This window comes from Phyllobates terribilis, unplaced genomic scaffold, assembly GCF_046119375.1.
Source record: "Phyllobates terribilis strain yellow unplaced genomic scaffold, ASM4611937v1 Scaffold_11__3_contigs__length_659146591, whole genome shotgun sequence".
Taxonomy (NCBI): domain Eukaryota; kingdom Metazoa; phylum Chordata; class Amphibia; order Anura; family Dendrobatidae; genus Phyllobates; species Phyllobates terribilis.
Window position 1 is genome coordinate 599,151,081 of NW_027362771.1, and position 24,225 is coordinate 599,175,305.

General features: G+C 50.7%; 1 protein-coding gene across 1 annotated transcript in view; it reads left to right on the top strand.

The window, feature by feature from the left end:
- Nucleotides 1-24,225, top strand: part of STAG3 (STAG3 cohesin complex component) — a 196,095-nt gene that overhangs the window by 105,325 nt on the left and 66,545 nt on the right. The window contains exons 20-21 of the mRNA XM_073654796.1: nt 17,984-18,071; nt 18,144-18,224. Of these exons, the coding sequence (XP_073510897.1) occupies nt 17,984-18,071; nt 18,144-18,224 (169 nt within the window). The remainder of the gene's footprint in view (nt 1-17,983; nt 18,072-18,143; nt 18,225-24,225) is intronic.

Consider the following 24,225-nt stretch of genomic DNA (forward strand, 5'->3'; position numbering starts at 1 on the left):
TCTCTGTGTCTCCATCTCTCTCTCTGTGTCTCCCTCTCTCTCTCTGTGTCTCCCTCTCTCTCTCTCTGTCTCCCTCTCTCTCTCTCTGTCTCCCTCTCTCTCTCTGTGTCTCCCTCTCTCTCTCTGTGTCTCCCTCTCTCTCTCTGTGTCTCCCTCTCTCTCTCTGTGTCTCCTTCTCTATATGCCTCCCTCCGTGTCTCCCTCTCTCTCTGTGTCTCCCCCTCTCTCTCTCTCTGTGTCTCCCCCTCTCTCTCTCTCTGTCTCTCCCTCTCTCTCTCTCTGTGTCTCCCTCTCTCTCTCTGTGTCTCCCTCTCTCTCTCTGTGTCTCCCTCTCTCTCTCTCTGTCTCCCTCTCTGTCTCCCTCTCTCTGTGTCTCCCTCTCTCTCTCTGTGTCTCCCTCTCTCTCTCTGTGTCTCCCTCTCTTTGTGCCTCCCTCCGTGTCTCTCTCTCTCTGTCTCCCTTTCTCTCTGTCACCCGCTCTCTGTCTCTCTCCCTCTCTCTGGTCCAAATTAAATTAAATAAAAAAGCGGTCTAGAGGGCGCTAAAAGAATGAACACTAGAGGTGAAATTTTTTTATTTTTTTTTAGGGTTAAAAAATAAATTTAATGAGCCCTTTCCACAACACTTTTCGATAGTGAACTATCTTCCTCGGTACCTCTAGACCGCTTTTTTATTTTATTTAATTTGGACCACTTTCAAATTGGGGGTTAACGGCAGGAGCAGCTTCTAGTTAATCATTCTTAAATCCCCCCACTATAAAATTCCCCTTTGGCTTCTCAACTCAGGACCTGCGGTTGGGGGCTGCACTCTCCTAACTTTCAGGACCTGTGGTGATGCACATCTGATCCTGAGTCACGTGATCTGTGGGCTGACACGTGGCCTGCAATTTTGGAACCTGGAAGCGGCGAGCACGAGCGGCGGTCTGCAGCACACGGCACGTGGTGTGCCAAGCTACCTGCATCTCGCGGTGAGACGTGCCTGCTCCTTCCATCCTCACACTAAGGCTTAGGCTATGTGCCCACGTAGCGTTTTTGCAGCGTTTTTACAGCCGCGAAAACGCTTGTAAAACCGTCTGCCATGCAAAGCAATGTGAATTCGGATGTGCTGTTCACATGATGCGCTAATTTGCGCGCCGAATTCGCATTGCTTTGCAAAACGCAGCATGACCATTTCTACCGCGATTATGCTGCAAATTCGCGGCCATTGAGTAACATTGAAACGCAGCAAACCCGCAGGTATATGTGGATTTGCTGCTTTTCAATTAAATTCAATGGTCGCGAATTTGCAGCGTAATCGCGGCGTGTGTGGTACCCAGGATGAAGAGGAGACTACAACTCCTCTTCATCCCAGCTACCACGCGGTGAAAAAAAGAAATAAAAAAGTTAAAAATAAACAAAACCTGTATATTCACCTCGCCGGCGGCCCCCGGTCTGCTCTTCTTTCTCCTCCCAGCCGCGTCTTCTCTCTTCGGCATCCCGCGGTGTACTGTCAGGACCTGTGGTGATGTCATTTAGTCACCTGATGGTCACAGCGACCGCTGACGTCGCGGTCAGGTGATGGTCGCGTGACCAGCTGACTAAATGACGTCACCGCAGGTCCTGACAGTACACCGCGGGATGCCGAAGAGAGAAGACGCGGCCGGGAGGAGACCGGAGAGCAGACCGGGGGCCGTCGGAGAGGTGAATATACAGGTTTTTTTTTATTTTTAATGTTTTAATTCTTTTTTTTTTTTACTATAGATGCTGAATTTAAAGCATCTAAGTTGTTCACACATTATAAATCCATGCCGGTTGCATGGATTCATATTGTGTGATCAACTTGTCAAGCACTTTTCCAAGTGATGCCCAAAATCGCTTGGAAAAGTGCTTGAAAAAACGCATTTGAAAACGCTGAAAAAACGCTTCTCTCTGGCAGAAAAAACGCATGTAAATCTGCATGTAAATCTGCATGCGTTTTTTTCTGCCAGAGAGAGGCAAAAACGCTCTGCATTAAATCTGCTACGTGGGCACATAGCCTTAGTGCCCACAATGCAGAAATGAAGCAGAAATTTTCCTGAGCATTTCTGCATCTCCTTGGCAGAAAAACGCATGCGGTTTTTTCATACGTTTTTGATGCGTATTTGCAATGCATTGTATAGGCATGCAGAAACGCACAAGAATTGGTCATGTCCGTATTTTTTCTGCGAGTAAAATCTGCGCAGAAAAAATCCTGACCATGTGCACAGAACTTGCAGAATGTCATAGGAAGTCATGGGATAAGGTATGCAATGCTTTTCTGGAGTGTTTATGCGCTGCAAATATGCACCAAAAACGCATTGTGGGCACACAGCCTAACATCAGAGTTGTGCAGGGGTGCACAAATCCAATAGGTGAGTGGCCTTTTGGCTGTTTCCGTCACATCTTCCTATCAGGTCCTTCACATAGCGCGCTTTTCTCCCTTTCTCTTCCTCTCTCCCTCTCTCTGTCTCCCTCTCTCTATGTGCCTCCCCTTCTCTCTCTCTGTTTCCCTCTCTCTATGTGCCTCCCCTTCTCTCTGTTGTCTCCCCCTCTCTCTCTGTTGTCTCCCCCTCTCCCTCTCTGTTGTCTCCCCCTCTCGCTCTCTGTTGTCTCCCCCTCTCTCTCTCTGTGTCTCTCTCTCTGTGTCTCCCCCTCTCTATGTGCCTCCCTCTCTTTCTGTGGCTCTCTCCTTGGACTTTTGACTGGTGACCTGACAGATGAGACCACACGACGGATGAGGCCTGATTCATCAGGGGAGGACCCGGATCAGCGACCGTGTCAGAATCAGATAGAAGTTTGTTGTGGGCTGCAGGAACAGTCGCCGTCTCATCAATTGTCACAGCTGTGTCAGAAGTGACAGACATCGCACTACAGTTGGTTGCAGGAGATCTCTTCATTTGGCATTACAAACACCTTCTTAGAGGCTGTCTCTTTAGGACCCAGCGGCAACCTTCCTCTTGCTAATTAACAACCTGGCCTGGGTGTATAAGTACCTGCTGTCTGCTAGAGGGAGGTGCCGGCAATACTCATATTACCCTTTTGAAGGCTTGGAGCAAGTTCCTTACTTCATCCTCTCTGGATCTATGAGGACGGGTGTTCATGTCTCTGAAGTCGGCTTAAAGCTAAGCTATCTTTCCTTGTTTGTTCCCCCTTGTTGTCTTTAGTTGTCGGTGGGGATCGACTAGCGCTCATTTCCTCCCTTCCCTAGCCAGGGCCTTACGCCAGGGAAAGACAGGGCGAAGTTCGTGTGCGGTGATTGGTGAAGAACCAATTTAGGGACGCCAGGGAAAGACAGGGCGAGGTTCGTGTGCGGTGATTGGTGAAGAACCAATATAGGGACGTTAGTGGAGACAGGGTGACACTAGACCAGACTAGGAGGTCTCCACTCCCCCTTTCCCTAGAGTCTGGGCTCCCTTTCCCTCTTCCCTTTGTGTTGCACTAAGTCTTTCCCACACCTTGCATGATATCCGTGCACACTGCAGAAGTGAACGGTTTGACAAGCGACTTCCTCAGTCACAGATGACTCCAGAGATTGGCCGCTGTACCTCCAGTTTATTTGCTGAAAACAGTTTGCACAAAAAGGAAATATTTGGGTATTATCAGTCTGATCTACGCTTTTCGTTTCCTCCTTGCGAGGATTTTCCGGGGAAGAAAGAATGATTCTATTACTGGTGAGCTGACTCTCCCTTTCCACTTTCCCTCTTTGTATACTGAAAACAGTTTTGGTCCTCCAAAAAAGTTTTTATTGTGTAAAAGCGCCAAAACATAAAAAAAGATAAAAATGTGGTATCTCTGTAAACGTACTGACGCAAAAGATAAAGGTGCCTTATTAATTTTACCACACGTTGAGCAGCATTAAAAAAAAACAATTCCCGAATTGCTAGTTTTTGTTCATTCTGCCCCCACAAAAATTGGAATAGAAAGCAATCAAAAAATGTTATGGACCGAAAATGGTACCAATAAAAACGTCAACTCGTCCCATAAAAAACAAGCCCTTATATGACTGTCGGCAGAAATATGGAAAAATTATAGCTCTGAAAATATGGTGATGCAAAAATTAGTTTTTGCAATAAAAAAAGTCTTTTAGTGTGTGACAGCTGCCTATCATAAAACCCAATATAAATCTGGTATCGCTGTAATCGCAGCGACCCGAAGAATAAAGTCGCCTAATCACTTATACCACACGAGGAACAGAGTAAAAAATAAATAAAACCAATTCTTCACCTGCTGCTGATTTGTTCATTCTGCCTCCCAAAGATCGCAGTAAGGCTCTGCTCACATTTATCATGCACTGAGCGCTTACACCGGGGTTTCTGTGTAAGTCTCTGAAATACGTGATTCAGACGGAAACCCCGGCGGAAGATTCCCTATATTGAGGCAGATGGAGGCACTGTGGACGCAGTCTGGCCTTTGACCTGGCGGTGTCCGTCTTTTTAGGCTTGCATAAAAGCGCGGTCTGCCACAGTTTTGTGCACTTCTGAAAATAAGGACAACACAGAACAGAGGCCAGACTTTATCCAGAGTAAGGGTATGTGCCCACGATGCAGAAATGAAGCACAAAATTTCTGCAGCATTTCTGCATCTCCCTGGCAGAAAAAACGCATGCAGATTGTGCATGCGTTTTTCCTGCAGAATACATGCGGATTCACATGCGTTTCCGCATGCAGATTGACAAGCGCTTTCCAGGCGATAGCATCACTTGGAAAGTGCTTGACAACTAGGTCACACTGTATAAATCCATGCAAACGGCATGGATTTATACAGTGTGAACCGTAAAAATTAAAACAAAGCTATACTCACCCCCGATGTCCCGGCGTGGCTGCAGCGCTCGTTCCTGCCTGGTTCCCGGCTGCCGGCATATCGCGAGACAGAGCGGTGAAGGGCCTGCGGTCACATGACTGTGACGTCACCGCAGGTCCTCAAGCGATGCCGGCATTCAGAGAGAAGCCTTCGGAAAGGTGAGTATAAACTTTATTTGTTATTTTATTCTTTTTTTACAGGTACAATGGTACCCAGGTCTGGAGGAGAGTCTCCTCTCCTCCAGAACTGGGTACCATCCGCACATAGAGACGCATAGAAGCCGCTTGTACAAATGTACAGTCGCGGTTTCTATGCGTTTCAATGCAAGTCAATGGCGGGAGTTCCGCTGCGCTTCCGCAAAATTAAATTACATGCTGCGGATTTTTGTACGCAGCATAAACGCTGCGGAAAAATCCGCAGCATGTGCATAGACCATGCGGAATCCCCTTGGGGACCATGGGGTGCGGATTACCTAGCGTTTCACAAGCGTTTATGCTGCGGAAATTCCGCAGCATAAACGCTTGAAAAACGCTACGTGGGCACTCAGCCTTACTCTGCTGCCTCATAGTGAATGGATCCCTTCGGGGTTTCATCTGAATCGTGTCACTCAGAGATTTAGATGGAAACCCCGATATCAGTGCTCAACGTAGAGCACAGGATAAATGAGATCCCGAATGTTATGTAAAATGTTCCCAATAAAAGCTTCAACTCAATCCACAAAAAAAGCCCCCACTAAAGTCCGTCATCTGTTAACAGAAATATAGGGGCTTCCACATTACTGGTAGCACAAAGGCTCTGGAAAAGCTAAATTCTGTGCTCCCAAACCCAAATGCCCCCACTGTTCTAAGCCCCAGTGTGCCTAAACCACATTTAGTGTCCACGTTTGGCAGGAGTATAATTTCCAACATGAGGTCACTTGAGGGGGGTATTCTGCTCTTCTAGCACATAGGGGCTATGTATATGGAGTCAGCAAACTATTCTAGGAAAATCTGCTCCAGGAGACAAATAGCGCTCCGGCCCTCCCGAGTCTCACCGTGTGGCCAAGCCGTACTATACAGCGACATATGGGGTATTGACATGTTCAGCAGAAATTGTGTGACAAATGTTGGTGCCATTTTTACCTCTTTCCTCTTGTGAAAATGTAAAATCTGGGGCCAAAACAAAATTTTTGTGGTAAAAATGTAATTAGTTTTTCTTCACTGCCCAATGGTATAAAATTCTGTAACTAACTGTGGTGTCAATAAGATCACTCCACCCCTACATGAATTCATTGAGAGCTGTAGTTTATAAAATGACATCACTTATGGGGTATCTGCTGTTCTTACACCTCAGGGGGTCTGTCAGTGTGACATGGCACCCTCAAACCATTCCAGCAAAATCTGAACTCTAACATGGCGCTTCTTCCCTTCTGAGCTTTGCACGGTCCCTCAAAAGTAGTTTTCCCCCCACACATAGGGTATTGGCACATTCAGGAGAAATTGCACAACACATTTTGGGTCCATTTTCTCCTGTTTCCCTTGTGAAAATAAAAAAATTGGGGGCTAAAAGATCATTTTTGTGGAAAATATTAGATTTTTTAATTTTCACGGCTCTATGTAATAAACGTCTGTGAAGCACCTTGGGGTTCAAGGTGCTCACCCAAAATATAGATACATTCCTTAAGGGGTGTAGTTTCCAAAATGGTGTCACTTGTTGGGGATTTCCACTGTTTAGGCACATCAGGGGCTCTTCAAGCACGACATGGCGTCAACTCTCAATTTCAGTCAATTTTGTGTTCAAAAAGTCAAATGGTGCTCCTTCTCTTCCGAGCCCTGCCGTGATCCCAAACAGTAGTTTTCCCCCACACATGGGGTATAGACGTACTCAGAAGAAATTGTGCGACAATTTTTGGGGTCTAATTTCTTCTGTTACCCTTATTAAAATAAAAAATTCGGACTAAAACATAATTTCAGCAGCAGAAGGGAAGGAAGGGAGACACAGATCCATCACTAGTGGGTAGGCGGAGCCCCACAGGATAGTTCACCTCAGATTTATAAAAAGTGACGACCGGCCCCTCCAGCTTAGGCTTCTCCTACTCCCATGTTCCTCAGTTTAAAATTTGAGGTCGCAGAGGATAGTCGCTGCCTTCGCAGCTCCTCAGAAGATTTTCTTATTTTTATTGCAGAGACCTGGACCCCCTGTGGTCTAGAGGTCTCAGGGGGTCTCAGCGCTGCTGGGACCCCTGACCCTCCCCTGGCGGATCTGCATACCCCCTAAGGAGGTCCCCGCAGAACCCTGCTGGCCCTGGGGGATACAGGGCGCTCCCTGGCGAAGACGCACACTGCTCGTGTGGGGTCCCTGCGCGCTCCGCCGTGGGGGGGAGCAATGGCCACGGCGCCACACATCCCTGGGGGTCCCTGTGGCGTTCAGCTGGGTAAGTGCTCTTATGGAGTGCTTTCAGCGGCTGCTGCGGCAGCCGCTGTCACTGTATATGTGTCTTGTGGTGACTGCTGTTTCTTTCTGACTTGCAGGGATTTCTCCTCTGCATGCAGCGTTTGATCCTCGGCTGGCAGGGGAGCAGGGACGCAGGATTCGCGCTCTGTTCATAGCTCGGCGCGGGGCGTGGCTTAGCGTCTCTCTGCTGCCGGTCTTCTTAGCTCGTGACAGGAAGTGCCGGGAAAGCGCGCGCTGGAGATATCCCAGCCCCTTCTTCTTCCGGCCAGCGTCCAGCCTCGTGCAGCGTCTCCTACTCCCTGCTCCCCGCTCTCATCACACCGAGAAGAGCAGTCTCTACGCCAGCTGGTGAGTCTCTCCTGCCTTTTAGGCAGAAAGTTCCTTTTTGGGGTATTACAGCGCAGAGCACTTTCCTTATGTCCTAGCTGACAGGGTGTGCTGTATATGGCGCTGCTTCTTCCCTGCTGAGATGGCTCTGGCGCACACCTCACAAAAGGGTAGTGCGGATCAGTAGCACTAACCCCTTCTGAACGGGGTCCGGCCCATCAGGCTGTTAACCCTCTCTGGAGGTGCACTATTCTGGGATCAGAGGGTGCTTCTCTATAGGTTAACTTTTGCTCTGCAGGCCGCTGGGGTAGCCTTTCTCTTTCTAAGGAGGAGCTTTAACCCTTCAGTGCTGGGTGATTTTTTGTGCAAGAACAGGCTGTGGTAGTGGAATTCACACATCCTCGGTTACTGTACCCATTGTAAGGTTATTACCGCTTTGTCCGCGACGCTCGCTACTGTGTGGGGGCATGTCGGATCAGGGTCCAGGGGGTGCGGATCTCTCTCCCGGTCCGCTTCAGGATCGGTCACGCGTATCTGATACGCCGGGGTCTTCTACAGCGTCAGGTTCGACGCTAGTTGGGAGTCTCAGTGATGTTAAGGTGGAGGCGCTCACTCGCTCCATTGACAGTCTGTCTGACCTCCTGGGTCATTGGGTCTCTGCTAAGTCCCAACCGACGTCTGGAAGCAAGAAGCGTCTCAGGCCTGTGGCGGCGCCGTCTCCTCCGCGCAGTGCGTCGGAGGCTTCAGAAACGCTGAAAGACTCTTCTGGTTAGACCTCCGATTCTGATGAAGAGAATCGGCGAGGTTGCTCTGCTTCGCTTTCGGACCGCGTGGACGCTTTTGTTGAAGCTATGCGGGAAGCGTTACAACTGTCTGAAGAGGTGACGGGACGCCTGGCCAAATTGGCCCGGCTGTATCAGGAGTCGCGTCGGGCTCGCTCAACGCTGCCGATGCACGAGGAACTTAACAAGGCGGTGGAGAAAGAACGCCTGTGTCCGGATAAACGTTTCCAAGGGTTGCGGCTTTTTGATGCCCTGTATCCCAGTGGATGTCCCATTGTCTCAGCTGAGCAAATCCTCTTTGCTTCCTGTTAAAGGGAAGGCGAGTCTTCAGGACCCGCTGGACAGAAGGACGGAGCCAGCGGCAAAATCCATCTGCGAGGCCGCGGGTCACGGATTCCGAGCGGCCTTGGGGGCCATGTGGGCTGGTGAGGCTTCGCTGCGGTGGTTGGATCAGCTGCGGACGCCATGGCAAGATGGAATTCCGCTGGCTGGGACGCAGTGCTGGATACTACTTCGGTGATGTCCAGGGCTCAATCCTCGGCCGTCACTGTCAGGAGAGCACTATGGCTTAAACAGTGGACCGGAGACGCAGTATCCAAACAAGGTTTGCTGAGTCTGGCGTACAAGGGCGGTCAGCTGTTTGGTTCTGACCTCACGGAGCTGATTGCTAAGGCAAAGGCCAAAGATACAGCTTTGCCGCAGCGAAAGGCAGCGGTTTCTACGTCCGGCAAGTCAAGTGCCGATAGTGGTTGTCGGTCCTTTCGGCCCAGGGGGCGGTTCGGTCAGCCTTCTTGGAGATCGGATCGTCCCTCGTCTTCCGGGAAAAAGACCTCCCAGAAATCCCGTACTCCCTGGAAACAACATTTCCGTCAGGACAAGCGGGAGGTTGACAAAAAGCCCGCTAAGGCGGACTGACGCCAGGAACCCTCTCGATGGCTCTCGGGTGGGAGGTCGTCTGCTACAATTCGGGTCGATTTGGGCGTCACACGTATCGGACGTCTGGGTGACGCGGGTTATGTCAGAAGGTTATTTCATAGAGTTTCATTCTCGACCCCCGGACAGGTTTCGTCAGTCGCGCATCCCGTCCGAGCCCAGGCTAGCTGCCGCACTGCTGCGGGAGGTCGACTCTCATCTGCAGCAGGGTGTGGTGATTCCGGTTCCGCCGGAGGACCAGGGAAGGGGGTTTTACTCCAACCTTTTTGTGGTTCCCAAAAAGGAGGGCAAGTATCTCCCCATTCTGGACCTCAAAGAATTGAAGTTGCATGTCCGGACCCAGAAATTCCGTATGGAGTCTCTTCGCTCTGTCGTGGCGGCCCTGTCGCAGCACGATTTTTTGGTGTCGATCGACATCCGCGACGCCTATTTGCATGTCCCTATCGGCAGGTCTCACCAGCGCTTCCTGCGGTTCGCCATGGGTCAGGCCCATTACCAGTTTGTGGCCCTACCGTTCGGGTTGGCCTCGGCGCCCAGAGTTTTTACAAAGATTCTGGCGCCGCTCATGGCGCTCCTTCGAAAGCAAGGAGTTACGATTCTCCCCTACCTGGATGACCTGTTAATTGTGTCACTCACAGCGGAGGAGGCGGTGACAGCTCGCGATCTCTCCCTTCAGCACCTGGAGGACTTCGGGTGGCTGGTCAATTGGAAGAAGTCGTCATTGGAGCCGTCGCAGTCAATCCTGTTCTTGGGGATGCATTTCGACACGGTACGGGCAGTGGTGTCCCTGCCTCCGGACAAACAAGCGATCCTTCGTCACTATGTCCAGGCTATGAGGTCGGCGATGACGATGTCTCTTCGTAGGTGTATGCGCCTTCTGGGTCTGATGGTGGCGGCAATGGAAGCGGTACCGTTTGCACAATTTCATTGCCGGGGTCTTCAAGCTCTTATTCTGACCCGTTGGGACCGATCGCCGGCTTCGCTGGATCGCTGTGTCGGTATCTCCCACAAGGTGCTAGAGTCTCTTGGATGGTGGTTACGTCCGGAGACTTTATCCCTGGGGAAATCCTTCCTCCTCCCACGGTGGTCGGTCATTACCACCGATGTCAGCCTGTCTGGCTGGGTGGGGGGGGGTTTTGGAACGATCTCTGGGTTCAGAGGGTCTGGTCGTCAGAGGAGTTGTCTCTGCCGATCAACATCTTGGAATTGAGAGCGATATTTCTCTGCCTCAGACATTGGACGGTCCCTTTGAGCGGTCTGCCGGTCCGGATTCAGACGGACAATGCGACAGCGGTCACATATATCTACCATCAGGGCGGGACGAGGAGTTCCAGACTCATGATGGAGGTCTCTCGGATCTTGGTTTGGGCCGAATCCAGGGTTCCAGCCATATCCGCGATTCACATTCCAGGAGTACTGAATATCACGACAGACTTCCTCAGTCGCGAGCAGGTGGATCCTGGGGAATGGGGTCTTCATCCGGAAGTTTTTGCACTGCTGTGCTCCCGTTGGGGAACTCCCCAAGTGGACTTGATGGCATCCAGGCTGAACGCCAGGATTCCGACGTTCATGTCCAGATACAGGGATCCGGAAGCTGTGGCGGTAGATGCTCTAGTGGCCCTGTGGGACCAGTTCGAGCTGATCTACGTGTTTCCGCCCGTATTCTTACTTCCACTGGTGATCCGGCGGATCAAACTAGAGCGTATTCCGACGATTTTGGTGGCACCGGATTGGCCGCGGAGGGCGTGGTATTCAACACTGGTGTCTCTTATCGCGGCGCCTCCGTTTCCACTGCCTCTTCGCCCGGACCTGCTAACCCAAGGGCTCATTCGCCATCCGGACCTGAAGTCGCTTCTTTTGACGGCGTGGTTCTTGAGATCTTGACCCGTCGTGGGTTTTCGGCCGAAGTCATCGCCACCTTGCGGGCGGCCAGAGGTCCGGCTACGACCAGGATTTATCACAGAACTTGGAAAGCCTTCTATTCATGGTGTTCTGGATCATCAAGGAACCCGAGGGTTTTTTCCATTCCCAACTTCTTGGCTTTTCTGCAATGGGGTTTGGCCAAGGGTCTGGCGGTTGGTACCTTGCGGGGTCAAGTATCTGCACTATCTGTGCTGTTTCGGAAGGCTATTGCCTCGCGCAGGGATGTGCGTTATTTTTTTCCGCGGGATTGCTCGTCAGTTCCCGCCGCGGAGGGAGTTTGTGGCTCCTTGGCGGCTCAATCTAGTCTTGGAGGCTCTTCAGCACAGGCCGTTTGAACCTATGGATTCAGCTTCGCTTTATTTGCTTTCTTGGAAGGTGGCCTTCCTGGTGGCGGTCACCTCTTTGAGAAGGGTTTCTGAGTTGGCGGCACTGTCTTGCTCGCCCCCTTTTCTGGAGTTCCACTCGGATCGCGTGGTACTTCGTACCCGTTGCGATTTTCTGCCCAAAGTGGTGTCGCATTTCCACGTCAATGAGGACATAGTGTTGCCCTCCCTCTGTCCAAAACCAAGGAATCCAAAGGAACGGGCCTTGCACTCGTTGGATTTGGTGCGGGCTTTGAAGTTCTATCTTACCATCACACAAGGGTTTCGGACGTCGGACTCTCTGTTTGTGATTCCTGCTGGTCGTCGGCGTGATCAGCGGGCTTCCAAGGACACTATAGCTCGGTGGATACGTTCGGCTATCCTGGAGGCGTACCGGCTCAAGGGCGAGCCTTGTCCGGTTAAGGTTCGAGCTCATTCCACGAGAGCGGTTGGTTCGTCGTGGGCTGTTCGTCAGGGGGCCTCAGCAGCGCAGCTCTGCCGGGCGGCTACCTGGCGCTCCGTCCACACTTTTACTAAATTTTATAAAGTGGACGTGAGTGCTTCCGCCGATGCGGCCTTGGGACGCAGGGTCCTGCAGGCGGCGATGGTTTAGATTATATCTTTATCTAGTTTTTGCGCTTGTTGCGCGCTTGCCTAGTTGTTGGGGTGTTGGCGGTTCTGCCACTGTTTCCCACCCTTGAGTTCTGGACTGCTTTGGGACGTCCCACTAGTAATGGATCTATGTCTCCCTTCCTTCCCTTTTGCTGAAAGACGTATTTTGGTAAGACCTTACCTGTAAAATCCTTTTCAGCGAAGGAAGGAAGGGAGACACAGCACCCTCCCATGGCAGAAGTGCATTATTGTTTTTCAGATGCGGCGCGACTCCTCTGATGGCGGTCATCTGGGCGGGGGTCGGCGCACTAGGGCTCTGTTCCAGCATTGCCAGCTCATCGCAGTTGTCAGGTCCAGTGAGTAGTGCCTGGGCCTGTGTGTTCTTTCTGTTATATGCATAACCTGTTCTCTCGCATTTCTGAATTTTCGGAAGGGGTTGTGTTGTTCCGCTGGTGTTGTCTGCTCTTCCTTAGCTTGTGTACGGACTGAAGGACATGGGAGTAGGAGGAGCCCAAGCTGGAGGGGCCGGTCGTCACTTTTTATAAATCTGAGGTGAACTATCCTGTGTGGGCTCCGTCTACCCACTAGTAATGGATCTGTGTCTCCCTTCCTTCCTTCGCTGAAAAGGATTTTACAGGTAAGGTCTTACCAAAATCCGTCTTTTTGTGCAAACAATGTGATTTTTTTTTTAAATTTCACGGCTTTACATTATAAACTAATGGGAAGCATATGGGGGTTCAAGGTGCCCACCACATATCTAGATACATTACTTGATGGGTCTATTTTTCAAAATGGGGTCATTTGTGGGGAATTTCCACTGTTTAGCCACATCAGTGTCTCCCGAAACGCACCATGGCATCCGCTCTCAATTTCAGCTAAATTTTCGATCAAAAAGAGAAATGGCGCTCCTTCCCTTCTGATCCCTGCCGTGCGCCCAAACAGTGGTTTTCCCCCACATATCTGGTATTGGCGTACTCAGGAAAAGTTGCAGAACAAATATTGGGGTCCATTTTTCCTGGTACCCTTGTGAAAATAAAAAAAATGTGTCTTAAATAAAATTTTTGTAAACAATTTGGTAACAAATTGCAAGTTTTCGAGACCACTCAGGTCTCTTCACACCTCCACCTGGGCGAAACCCTCATTTCTATACATATATATAGACTCCTTCAGACATGTGATAAAATCCACCATCCTAGACACAAACAGGAGAGAAGCATCCAACATCAGTGCCCAGGAGAGAAAGGCCATACAATCTATGGAAACCAACAAAGAAATCATCATTAAACCTGCTGACAAGGGTGGTGCAATAGTGATGATGAACACATCAGACTACATGAAGGAAGCAAACAGACACCTGGTGGACACGCGCTACTACAAAAAACTGCAGTCTGACCCTACTCAGGACTATTACAAGGAACTATACAAGTTGGTGTCTTGTCTGCCTGACGAATCCATAAGAGCCGATGACCTGATACCAGAGAGTCCAAGGATAGGGACATTCTATATGCTCCCCAAAATCCACAAATCTAGAAATCCAGGAAGAGCAATTATCTCATGTGTGGGCTCCTTACTGAGCAAGTTTCTGGATGGGTAGAGTGAGTTCTTAAACCCCTGGTAAAGATTACACCCAGCTACATTCAGGACACGACGGACCTACTGAATAAACTAGCAGCAATAGGTCCTCTACCAGAAGGAACCATCCTGGCCACCATGGATGTGGAATCGTTGTACTCTAATATCCCACACCAGGATGGATTAAATGGCTGCAACATCTTCATGGAAAATACAGGAATTGTTGCTGATTTTGTGGTGAAGCTTACAGAATTCATCTTCACCCACAATTACTATGAATTTGGTAACAGCATATATCTACAGGAGACTGGTACAGCGATGGGAAGTAAAATGGCTCCACAGTACGCAAATCTTTTCATGGCCAAGCTTGAAAGTGACTGTTTGTCCTCATGTCCCATCAGGCCTCTGGCCTCCTGTCGTTTCATTGACGATATTTTAATTATCTGGACGGGGTCTGAGCAACAGCTGAAGACGTTCCATGAACACTTTAATCAATTTCATCCCACCATCAACCTAACACTCAACTACTCCTGTACTGAAATTAACTTTTTGGACACCATCATCAAGATACCGAACAATGAAATAGAGACACCGGAAACCAATCAACCGTCCTACATACCTTAAATGGGACAGATACAATCGGATATGTTCCAACCCTATGGATAGAGACAAACACCTTGATGGCCTCAGAAAGACCTTTTTGAATCAGGGCGACCATCCAAGAACAATTGAGAACCAGATTACAAGAGCCACCAGAATATCAAGGGATCATCTCCTACATTACAAAACCAAACAAGAGAGCAACCGGGTGCCTCTAGTAGTCACCTACAATCCAGATCTGGAGGCGCTAAGGAGAGCTGCACGGAAACTACAACCCTTACTACAAAAAGATGCCCGATTACAATCCATATTGCCAGACCCCCCACTTCTGTGTTTCAGGCAGCCCCCAAATCTAAGAAGCATCATTGTCAGAAGCTCCCTGTCATCTCCTCCAGCTACAGGTACCTTTCCCTGCAACCAGAAAAAATGTAAAACCTGTCTGTTTATAACGACCACAGACAAGATAAAGATCCTCAATTCACATCAGGACTATATGATCCCAGGTACATTCACCTGTATCACATCTAATGGGGTGTACTTAATTATATGTACCAAATGTCCAGCTGGGGGTCTGTATGTAGGGGAGACAGGGCAAAAACTGACGACAAGGATGAATCATCATCGCCACACAATAAAAGAAAAAAGAATAGATCTACCTGTAGCCAAGCATTTTTGTCCCCTTGATCACAGCATAAAAGACATGAAATTACGGGTATTAAAAGGTAACTTCAAATCTCAAAGAGAAAGAAGAATCTCAGAATATAAACTGATGATAACCTTTAACACTTTCAGAGCAGGAATGAATGTGTCGCATGGATTTATGTCATTCTACATCAACTAAGGAACGTGCCCCTCAGACTTGTGAGGCCATCATACCGTAACACTGGACCTAGTCACAGGACAATAAAACCTTCACACTCCTTATCTATTAACTGCTAAAATATTTACAGCCAGAACTGTTTATCTCTTCCATAATAACTCTGCTTTCCATCACCTGTCTTATCCATTTCATTATTTCTGTGTCTTATTGTGTATAAATATGTGACTCTTCAGATTTTGTGTTATACTATGCCTGATGAAGAGACCTGAGTAGTCTCAAAAGCTTGCAATTTGTTACCATCTTTTCAGTTAGCCATTAAAAGGTATCAACCACTGAGGACTCTCAAATCTAAATATGTTTCTATCTACTGGCTAACAAGTATACAGTACAGACCAAAAGTTTGGACACACCATCTCATTTAAAGATTTTTCTGTATTTTCATGACCATGAAAATTGTACATTCACACTGAAGGCATCAAAACTATGAATTAACACATGTGGAATTATATACTTAACAAAAAAGTGTGAAACAACTGAAAATATGTCTTATATCCTAGGTTCTTCAAAGTAGCCACATATTGCTTTGATTACTGCTTTGCACACTCTTGGCATTCTCTTGATGAGCTTCAAGAGGTAGTCACCGGAAATGGTCTTCCAACAATCTTGAAGAAGTTCCCAGAGATGCTTAGCACTTGTTGGCCCTTTTGCCTTCACTCTGCGGTCCAGCTCACCCCAAACCATCTCGATTGGGTTCAGGTCTGGTGACTGTGGAGGCCAGGTCATCTGGCGTAGCCCCCCATCACTCTCCTTCTTGGTCAGATAGCCCTTACACAGCCTGGAGGTGTGTTTGGGGTCATTGTCCTGTTGAAAAATAAATGATGGTCCAACTAAACGCAAACCGGATAGAATAGCATGCCACTGCAAGATGCTGTGGTAGCCATGCTGGTTCAGTATGCCTTCAATTTTGAATAAATCCCCAACAGTGTCACCAGCAAAGCACCCCCACACCATCACACCTCCTCCTCCATGCTTCACGGTGGGAACCAAGCATGTAGAGTCCATCCGTTCACCTTTTCTGCGTCGCACAAAGACACGGTGGTTGGAACCAAAGATCTCAAATTTGGACTCATCAGACCAAAGCACAGATTTCCACTGGTCTAATGTCCATTCCTTGTGTTCTTTAGCCCAAACAAGTCTCTTCTGCTTGTTGCCTGTCCTTAGCAGTGGTTTCCTAGCAGCCATTTTACCATGAAGGCCTGCAGCACAAAGTCTCCTCTGAACAGTTGTTGTAGAGATGTGTCTGCTGCTAGAACTCTGTGTGGCATTGACCTGGTCTCTAATCTGAGCTGCTGTTAACCTGCGATTTCTGAGGCTGGTGACTCGGATAAACTTATCCTCAGAAGCAGAGGTGACTCTTGGTCTTCCTTTCCTGGGGCGGTCCTCATGTGAGCAAGTTTCTTTGTAGCGCTTGATGGTTTTTGCAACTGCACTTGGGGACACTTTCAAAGTTTGCCTAGTTTTTGGGACTGACTGACCTTCATTTCTTAAAGTAATGATGGCCACTCGTTTTTCTTTACTGAGCTGCTTTTTTCTTGCCATAATACAAATTCTAACTGTCTATTCAGTAGGACTATCAGCTGTGTATCCACCAGACTTCTGCACAACACAACTGATGGTCCCAACCCCATTTATAAGGCAAGAAATCCCACTTATTAAACCTGACAGGGCACACCTGTGGAGTGAAAACCATTTCCGGTGACTACCTCTTGAAGCTCATGAAGAGAATGCCAAGAGTGTGCAAAGCAGTCATCAAAGCAAAAGGTGGCTACTTTGAAGAACCTAGAATATAAGACATATTTTCAGTTGTTTCACACTCTTTTGTTAAGTATATAATTCCACATGTGTTAATTCATAGTTTTGATGCCTTCAGTGTGAATGTACAATTTTCATAGTCTTGAAAATACAGAAAAATCTTTAAATGAGAAGGTGTGTCCAAACTTTTGGTCTGTACTGTATATTTTCCCTATACATTTTTTAAAAAATTTCTGACTTTTTCACAAATAAACGCAAGTGATATCGAATAAACATTACCACTATCGTGAAGTACAATATGTCATGAAAAAACTGGGGGATCCGTTGAAGCGTTCCAGAGGTATTACCTCATAAAGTCACAGTGGTCAGATTTCAAAATTTAAGCCTGGTCATTAACCTACAAGTGGCTTGGTCCTTAAGGGGTTAAGGTGCTACGGTTTCCTCCATTCGAGCCCCTCCATGGACCCCGCTCTCCTGTTCTCCTTTTCGGTGGCCAGCGCTTCCCTCAGAATTGTCTTCTAATTCTTTCAAGATTTTGTCAACGTAGTCCTCCACCTCAGCGTAGATATCCCATGGCTCTCTTCTTTTTCCCATCCTCGACATAGTCTGAGCCTTGCGTCTTTACTGCTCTCCAGCCACCTGTTTCCAGCGGTCTGATTCCCTTTTATTCTTCTGGAAGGTCCCTGGTGGGCTGTGTTGGCATCCATCGTCACCAAAGCCACTTGGAGCTGATCAGTGGTGGACGATGCCGACCACTCAAGGTGCCATCCATTCTTGTGACTGTCCAGTCCACCCTGGTGGTGAGGGCATCATGGGTTATTCCTCACAAAGCCCCTGCCCTGCAGGTGTGCACAGTGGCCATGGGGTTGTCCCCATGGACTGTAGGTGGTGGGAAGTGCACTCCTAGTGAGGCAGCTATAACCCAAGGTCTGATGTCCTCCAATGTATGGCGGAGAGACGGCTTTTACAGATAAATAAGAAAGAGCCAACTTACTCCCTCCTTCACTACAGCGCTCATGATCTCACCCGATGGGAGTTGTTTGAACCCTGCTGCCATATTCTGCAGAAGGCGATAGACACGTCGGAGGTTCCCGAGCAGGTGATATGTCCAGTCTCACAGCCGTATCTACGGGACATTATTACCAGGCACTCAGCATCTTCTCTCTTACAGATTGTGGTCCCGGCGCTCGTCTGCTGTCACTTCTCCCTGTTATGGGACCTGTCACATCACTCCAAGTCCGAGCCCTCAGAGGTAAGGTATACGGAGAACCAGGGTATGTCTGCACACTCCTCCTGCTGTGTACATACAGGGTATGTCGGTGCACACTCCTCCTGCCGTGTACATACAGGGTATGTCGGTGCACGCTCCTCCTGCCGTGTACACACAGGGTATGTCGGTGCACGCTCCTCCTGCCGTGTATATACAGGGTATGTCGGTGCACGCTCCTCCTGCCGTGTATATACAGGGTATGTCAGTGCACGCTCCTCCTGCCGTGTATATACAGGGTTTGTCAGTGCACGCTCCTCCTGCCGTGTATATACAGGGTATGTCGGTGCACGCTCCTCCTGCCGTGTATATACAGGGTATGTCAGTGCACGCTCCTCCTGCCGTGTATATACAGGGTATGTCAGTGCACGCTCCTCCTGCCGTGTATATACAGGGTATGTCGGTGCACGCTCCTCCTGCCGTGTACATTCAGGGTATGTCAGTGCACACTCCTCCTGCTGTGTACACACAGGGTATGTCAGTGCTCGCTCCTCCTGCCATGTACATACAGGGTATGTCAGTGCTCGCTCCTCCTGCCGTGTACATACAGGGTATGTCGGTGTACGCCCCTCCTGCCGTGTACACACAGGGTATGTCGGTGCACGCTCCTCCTGCCGTGTATATACAGGGTATGTCGGTGTACGCCCCTCGTGCCGTGTACACACAGGGTATGTCAGTGCACGCTCCTCCTGCCGTATACACACAGGGTATGTCGGTGCACGCTCCTCCTGCCGTGTATATACAGGGTATGTCGGTGCACGCTCCTCCTGCCGTGTACACACAGGGTATGTCGGTGCACGCTCCTCCTGCCTTGTACATACAGGGTATGTCTGTGCACGCTCCTCCTGCTGTGTACACACAGGGTATGTCAGTGCACGCTCCTCCTGCCGTGTACATACAGGGTATGTCGGTGCACGCTCCTCCTGCCGTGTATATACAGGGTATGTCGGTGCACGCTCCTCCTGCCGTGTACACACAGGGTATGTCGGTGCACGCTCCTCCTGCCGTGTACATACAGGTTATGTCGGTGCACGCTCCTCCTGCCGTGTACATACAGGGTATGTCAGTGCACGCTCCTCCTGACGTGTATATACAGGGTATGTCGGTGTACGCCCCTCGTGCCGTGTACACACAGGGTATGTCAGTGCACGCTCCTCCTGCCGTATACACACAGGGTATGTCGGTGCACGCTCCTCCTGCCGTGTATATACAGGGTATGTCGGTGCACGCTCCTCCTGCCGTGTACACACAGGGTATGTCGGTGCACGCTCCTCCTGCCTTGTACATACAGGGTATGTCGGTGCACGCTCCTCCTGCCTTGTACATACAGGGTATGTCTGTGCACGCTCCTCCTGCTGTGTACACACAGGGTATGTCGGTGCACGCTCCTCCTGCCGTGTATATACAGGGTATGTCGGTGCACGCTCCTCCTGCCGTGTACATACAGGGTATGTCGGTGCACGCTCCTCCTGCCTTGTACATACAGGGTATGTCGGTGCACGCTCCTCCTGCCGTGTACATACAGGTTATGTCGGTGCACGCTCCTCCTGCCGTGTACACACAGGGTATGTCAGTGCACGCTCCTCCTGACGTGTATATACAGGGTATGTCGGTGTACGCCCCTCCTGCCGTGTACACACAGGGTATGTCATTGCACGCTCCTCCTGCCGTGTACACACAGGGTATGTCAGTGCACACTCCTCCTGCCGTGTACACACAGGGTATGTCTGTGCACGCTCCTCCTGCCGTGTATATACAGGGTATGTCAGTGCACGCTCCTCCTGCCGTGTACATACAGGGTATGTCAGTGCACACTCCTCCTGCCGTGTACATACAGGGTATGTCAGTGCACGCTCCTCCTGCTGTGTACACACAGGGTATGTCAGTGCACGCTCCTCCTGACGTGTATATACAGGGTATGTCGGTGTACGCCCCTCCTGCCGTGTACACACAGGGTATGTCATTGCACGCTCCTCCTGCCGTGTACACACAGGGTATGTCAGTGCACGCTCCTCCTGCTGTGTACATACAGGGTATGTCAGTGCACGCTCCTCCTGCTGTGTACATACAGGGTATGTCGGTGCACGCTCCTCCTGCCGTGTACATACAGGGTATGTCTGTGCACGCTCCTCCTGCTGTGTACATACAGGGTATGTCGGTGCACGCTCCTCCTGCCGTGTATATACAGGGTATGTCGGTGCACGCTCCTCCTGCCGTGTACACACAGGGTATGTCTGTGCACGCTCCTCCTGCCGTGTACATACAGGGTATGTCGGTGCACGCTCCTCCTGCCGTGTACATACAGGGTATGTCAGTGCACGCTCCTCCTGCAGTGTACACACAGGGTATGTCGGTGCACGCTCCTCCTGCCGTGTACATACAGGGTATGTCGGTGCACGTTTCTCCTGCCGTGTACACACAGGGTATGTCGGTGCACGATCCTCCTGCCGTGTATATACAGGGTATGTCGGTGCACGCTTCTCCTGCCGTGTACACACAGGGTATGTCGGTGCACGCTCCTCCTGCCGTGTACACACAGGGTATGTCGGTGCACGCTTCTCCTTCCGTGTACACACAGGGTATGTCGGTGCACGATCCTCCTGCCGTGTATATACAGGGTATGTCGGTGCACGCTTCTCCTGCCGTGTACACACAGGGTATGTCGGTGCACGCTTCTCCTGCCGTGTACACACAGGGTATGTCGGTGCACGCTCCTCCTGCCGTGTACATACAGGGTATGTCGGTGCACGCTCCTCCTGCCGTGTACACACAGGGTATGTCTGTGCACGCTCCTCCTGCCGTGTATATACAGGGTATGTCGGTGTACGCCCCTCCTGCCGTGTACACACAGGGTATGTCGGTGCACGCTCCTCCTGCCGTGTACACACAGGGTATGTCAGTGCACGCTCCTCCTGCCGTGTACATACAGGGTATGTCGGTGCACGCTCCTCCTGCCGTGTACACACAGGGTATGTCAGTGCACGCTCCTCCTGACGTGTATATACAGGGTATGTCAGTGCACGCTCCTCCTGCTGTGTACATACAGGGTATGTCTGTGCACGCTCCTCCTGCTGTGTACATACAGGGTATGTCAGTGCACGCTCCTCCTGCCGTGTACATACAGGGTATGTCAGTGCACGCTCCTCCTGCTGTGTACATACAGGGTATGTCTGTGCACGCTCCTCCTGCTGTGTATATACAGGGTATGTCTGTGCACGCTCCTCCTGCTGTGTATATACAGGGTATGTCAGTGCACGCTCCTCCTGCCGTGTATATACAGGGTATGTCTGTGCACGCTCCTCCTGCCGTGTACACACATGGTATGTCGGTGCACGCTCCTCCTGCCTTGTACATACAGGGTATGTTGGTGTACGCCCCTCCTGCCGTGTACACACAGGGTATGTCTGTGCACGCTCCTCCTGCCGTGCATATACAGGTTATGTCTGTGCACGCTCCTCCTGCCTTGTACATACAGGGTATGTCGGTGCACGCTCCTCCTGCTGTGTACACACAGGGTATGTCGGTGTACGCCCCTCCTGCCGTGTACACACAGGGTATGTCTGTGCACTCTCCTCCTGCTGTGTATATACAGGGTATGTCGGTGCACGCTCCTCCTGCCGTGTACATACAGGGTATGTCTGTGCACGCTCCTCCTGCTGTGTATATACAGGGTATGTCAGTGCACGCTCCTCCTGCCGTGTACATACAGGGTATGTCGGTGCATGCTCCTCCTGCCGTGTATATACAGGGTATGTCAGTGCACGCTCCTCCTGCCGTGTACACACAGGGTATGTCTGTGCACGCTCCTCCTGCTGTGTATATACAGGGTATGTCTGTGCACGCTCCTCCTGCCGTGTACACACAGGGTATGTCAGTGCACGCTCCTCCTGCCGTGTACACACAGGGTATGTCTGTGCACGCTCCTCCTGCTGTGTACATACAGGGTATGTCTGTGCACGCTCCTCCTGCTGTGTATATACAGGGTATGTCAGTGCACGCACCTCCTGCCGTGTATATACAGGGTATGTCAGTGCACGCTCCTCCTGCCGTGTACACACAGGGTATGTCTGTGCACTCTCCTCCTGCCGTGTATATACAGGGTATGTCGGTGCACGCTCCTCCTGCTGTGTATATACAGGGTATGTCGGTGCACGCTCCTCCTGCTGTGTATATACAGGGTATGTCGGTGCACGCTCCTCCTGCCTTGTACATACAGGGTATGTCGGTGCACGCTCCTCCTGCTGTGTACATACAGGGTATGTCGGTGCACGCTCCTCCTGCCTTGTACATACAGGGTATGTCGGTGCACGCTCCTCCTGCCGTGTACATACAGGGTATATCAGTGCACGCTCCTCCTGCCGTGTACACACAGGGTATGTCAGTGCACGCTCCTCCTGCCGTGTACATACAGGGTATGTCAGTGCACGCTCCTCCTGCTGTGTACATACAGGGTATGTCTGTGCACGCTCCTCCTGCCGTGTACATACAGGGTATGTCGGTGCACGCTCCTCCTGCCGTGTATATACAGGGTATGTCAGTGCACGCTCCTCCTGCCTTGTACATACAGGGTATGTCAGTGCACACTCCTCCTGCCGTGTATATACAGGTTATGTCTGTGCACGCTCCTCCTGCCGTGTACACAGGGTATGTCTGTGCACGCTCCTCCTGCCGTGTACACACAGGGTATGTCGGTGCACGCTCCTCCTGCCGTGTATATACAGGGTATGTCGGTGCACGCTCCTCCTGCTGTGTACACACAGGGTATGTCAGTGCACACTCCTCCCGCCGTGTACACACAGGGTATGTCGGTGCACGCTCCTCCTGCTGTGTACATACAGGGTTTGTCAGTGCACGCTCCTCCTGCCGTGTATATACAGGGTATGTCGGTGCACGCTCCTCCTGCCGTGTACATACAGGGTATGTCGGTGCACGCTCCTCCTGCCGTGTACATACAGGGTATGTCAGTGCACGCTCCTCCTGCCGTGTACATACAGGGTATGTCGGTGCACGCTCCTCCTGCCGTGTACATACAGGGTATGTCAGTGCACGCTCCTCCTGCCGTGTACACACAGGGTATGTCGGTGCACGCTCCTCCTGCCGTGTACACACAGGGTATGTCAGTGCACGCTCCTCCTGCCGTGTACATACAGGGTATGTCAGTGCACACTCCTCCTGCCGTGTACATACAGGGTATGTCGGTGCACGCTCCTCCTGCCGTGTACATACAGGGTATGTCGGTGCACGCTCCTCCTGCCGTGTATATACAGGGTATGTCGGTGCACGCTCCTCCTGCCTTGTACACACAGGGTATGTCTGTGCACGCTCCTCCTGCCTTGTACACACAGGGTATGTCGGTGCACGCTCCTGCCGTGTACACACAGGGTATGTTGGTGCACACTCCTCCTGCCTTGTACACACAGGGTATGTTGGTGCACACTCCTCCCGCCGTGTACATACAGGGTATGTCGGTGCACGCTCCTCCTGCCGTGTACACACAGGGTATGTCGGTGCACGCTCCTCCTGCCGTGTACACACAGGGTATGTCGGTGCACGCTCCTCCTGCCGTGTACACACAGGGTATGTCAGTGCACGCTCCTCCTGCCGTGTACACACAGGGTATGTCAGTGCACGCTCCTCCCTTGTACATACAGGGTATGTCGGTGCACGCTCCTCCCGCCGTGTACATACAGGGTATGTCAGTGCACGCTCCTCCTGCTGTGTACACACTGGGTATGTCGGTGCACACTCCTCCTGCCGTGTACATACAGGGTATGTCGGTGCACGCTCCTCCTGCCGTGTACATACAGGGTATGTCAGTGCTCGCTCCTCCTGCCATGTACATACAGGGTATGTCAGTGCTCGCTCCTCCTGCCGTGCACATACAGGGTATGTCGGTGTACGCCCCTCCTGCCGTGTACACACAGGGTATGTCGGTGCACGCTCCTCCTGCCGTGTATATACAGGGTATGTCGGTGTACGCCCCTCG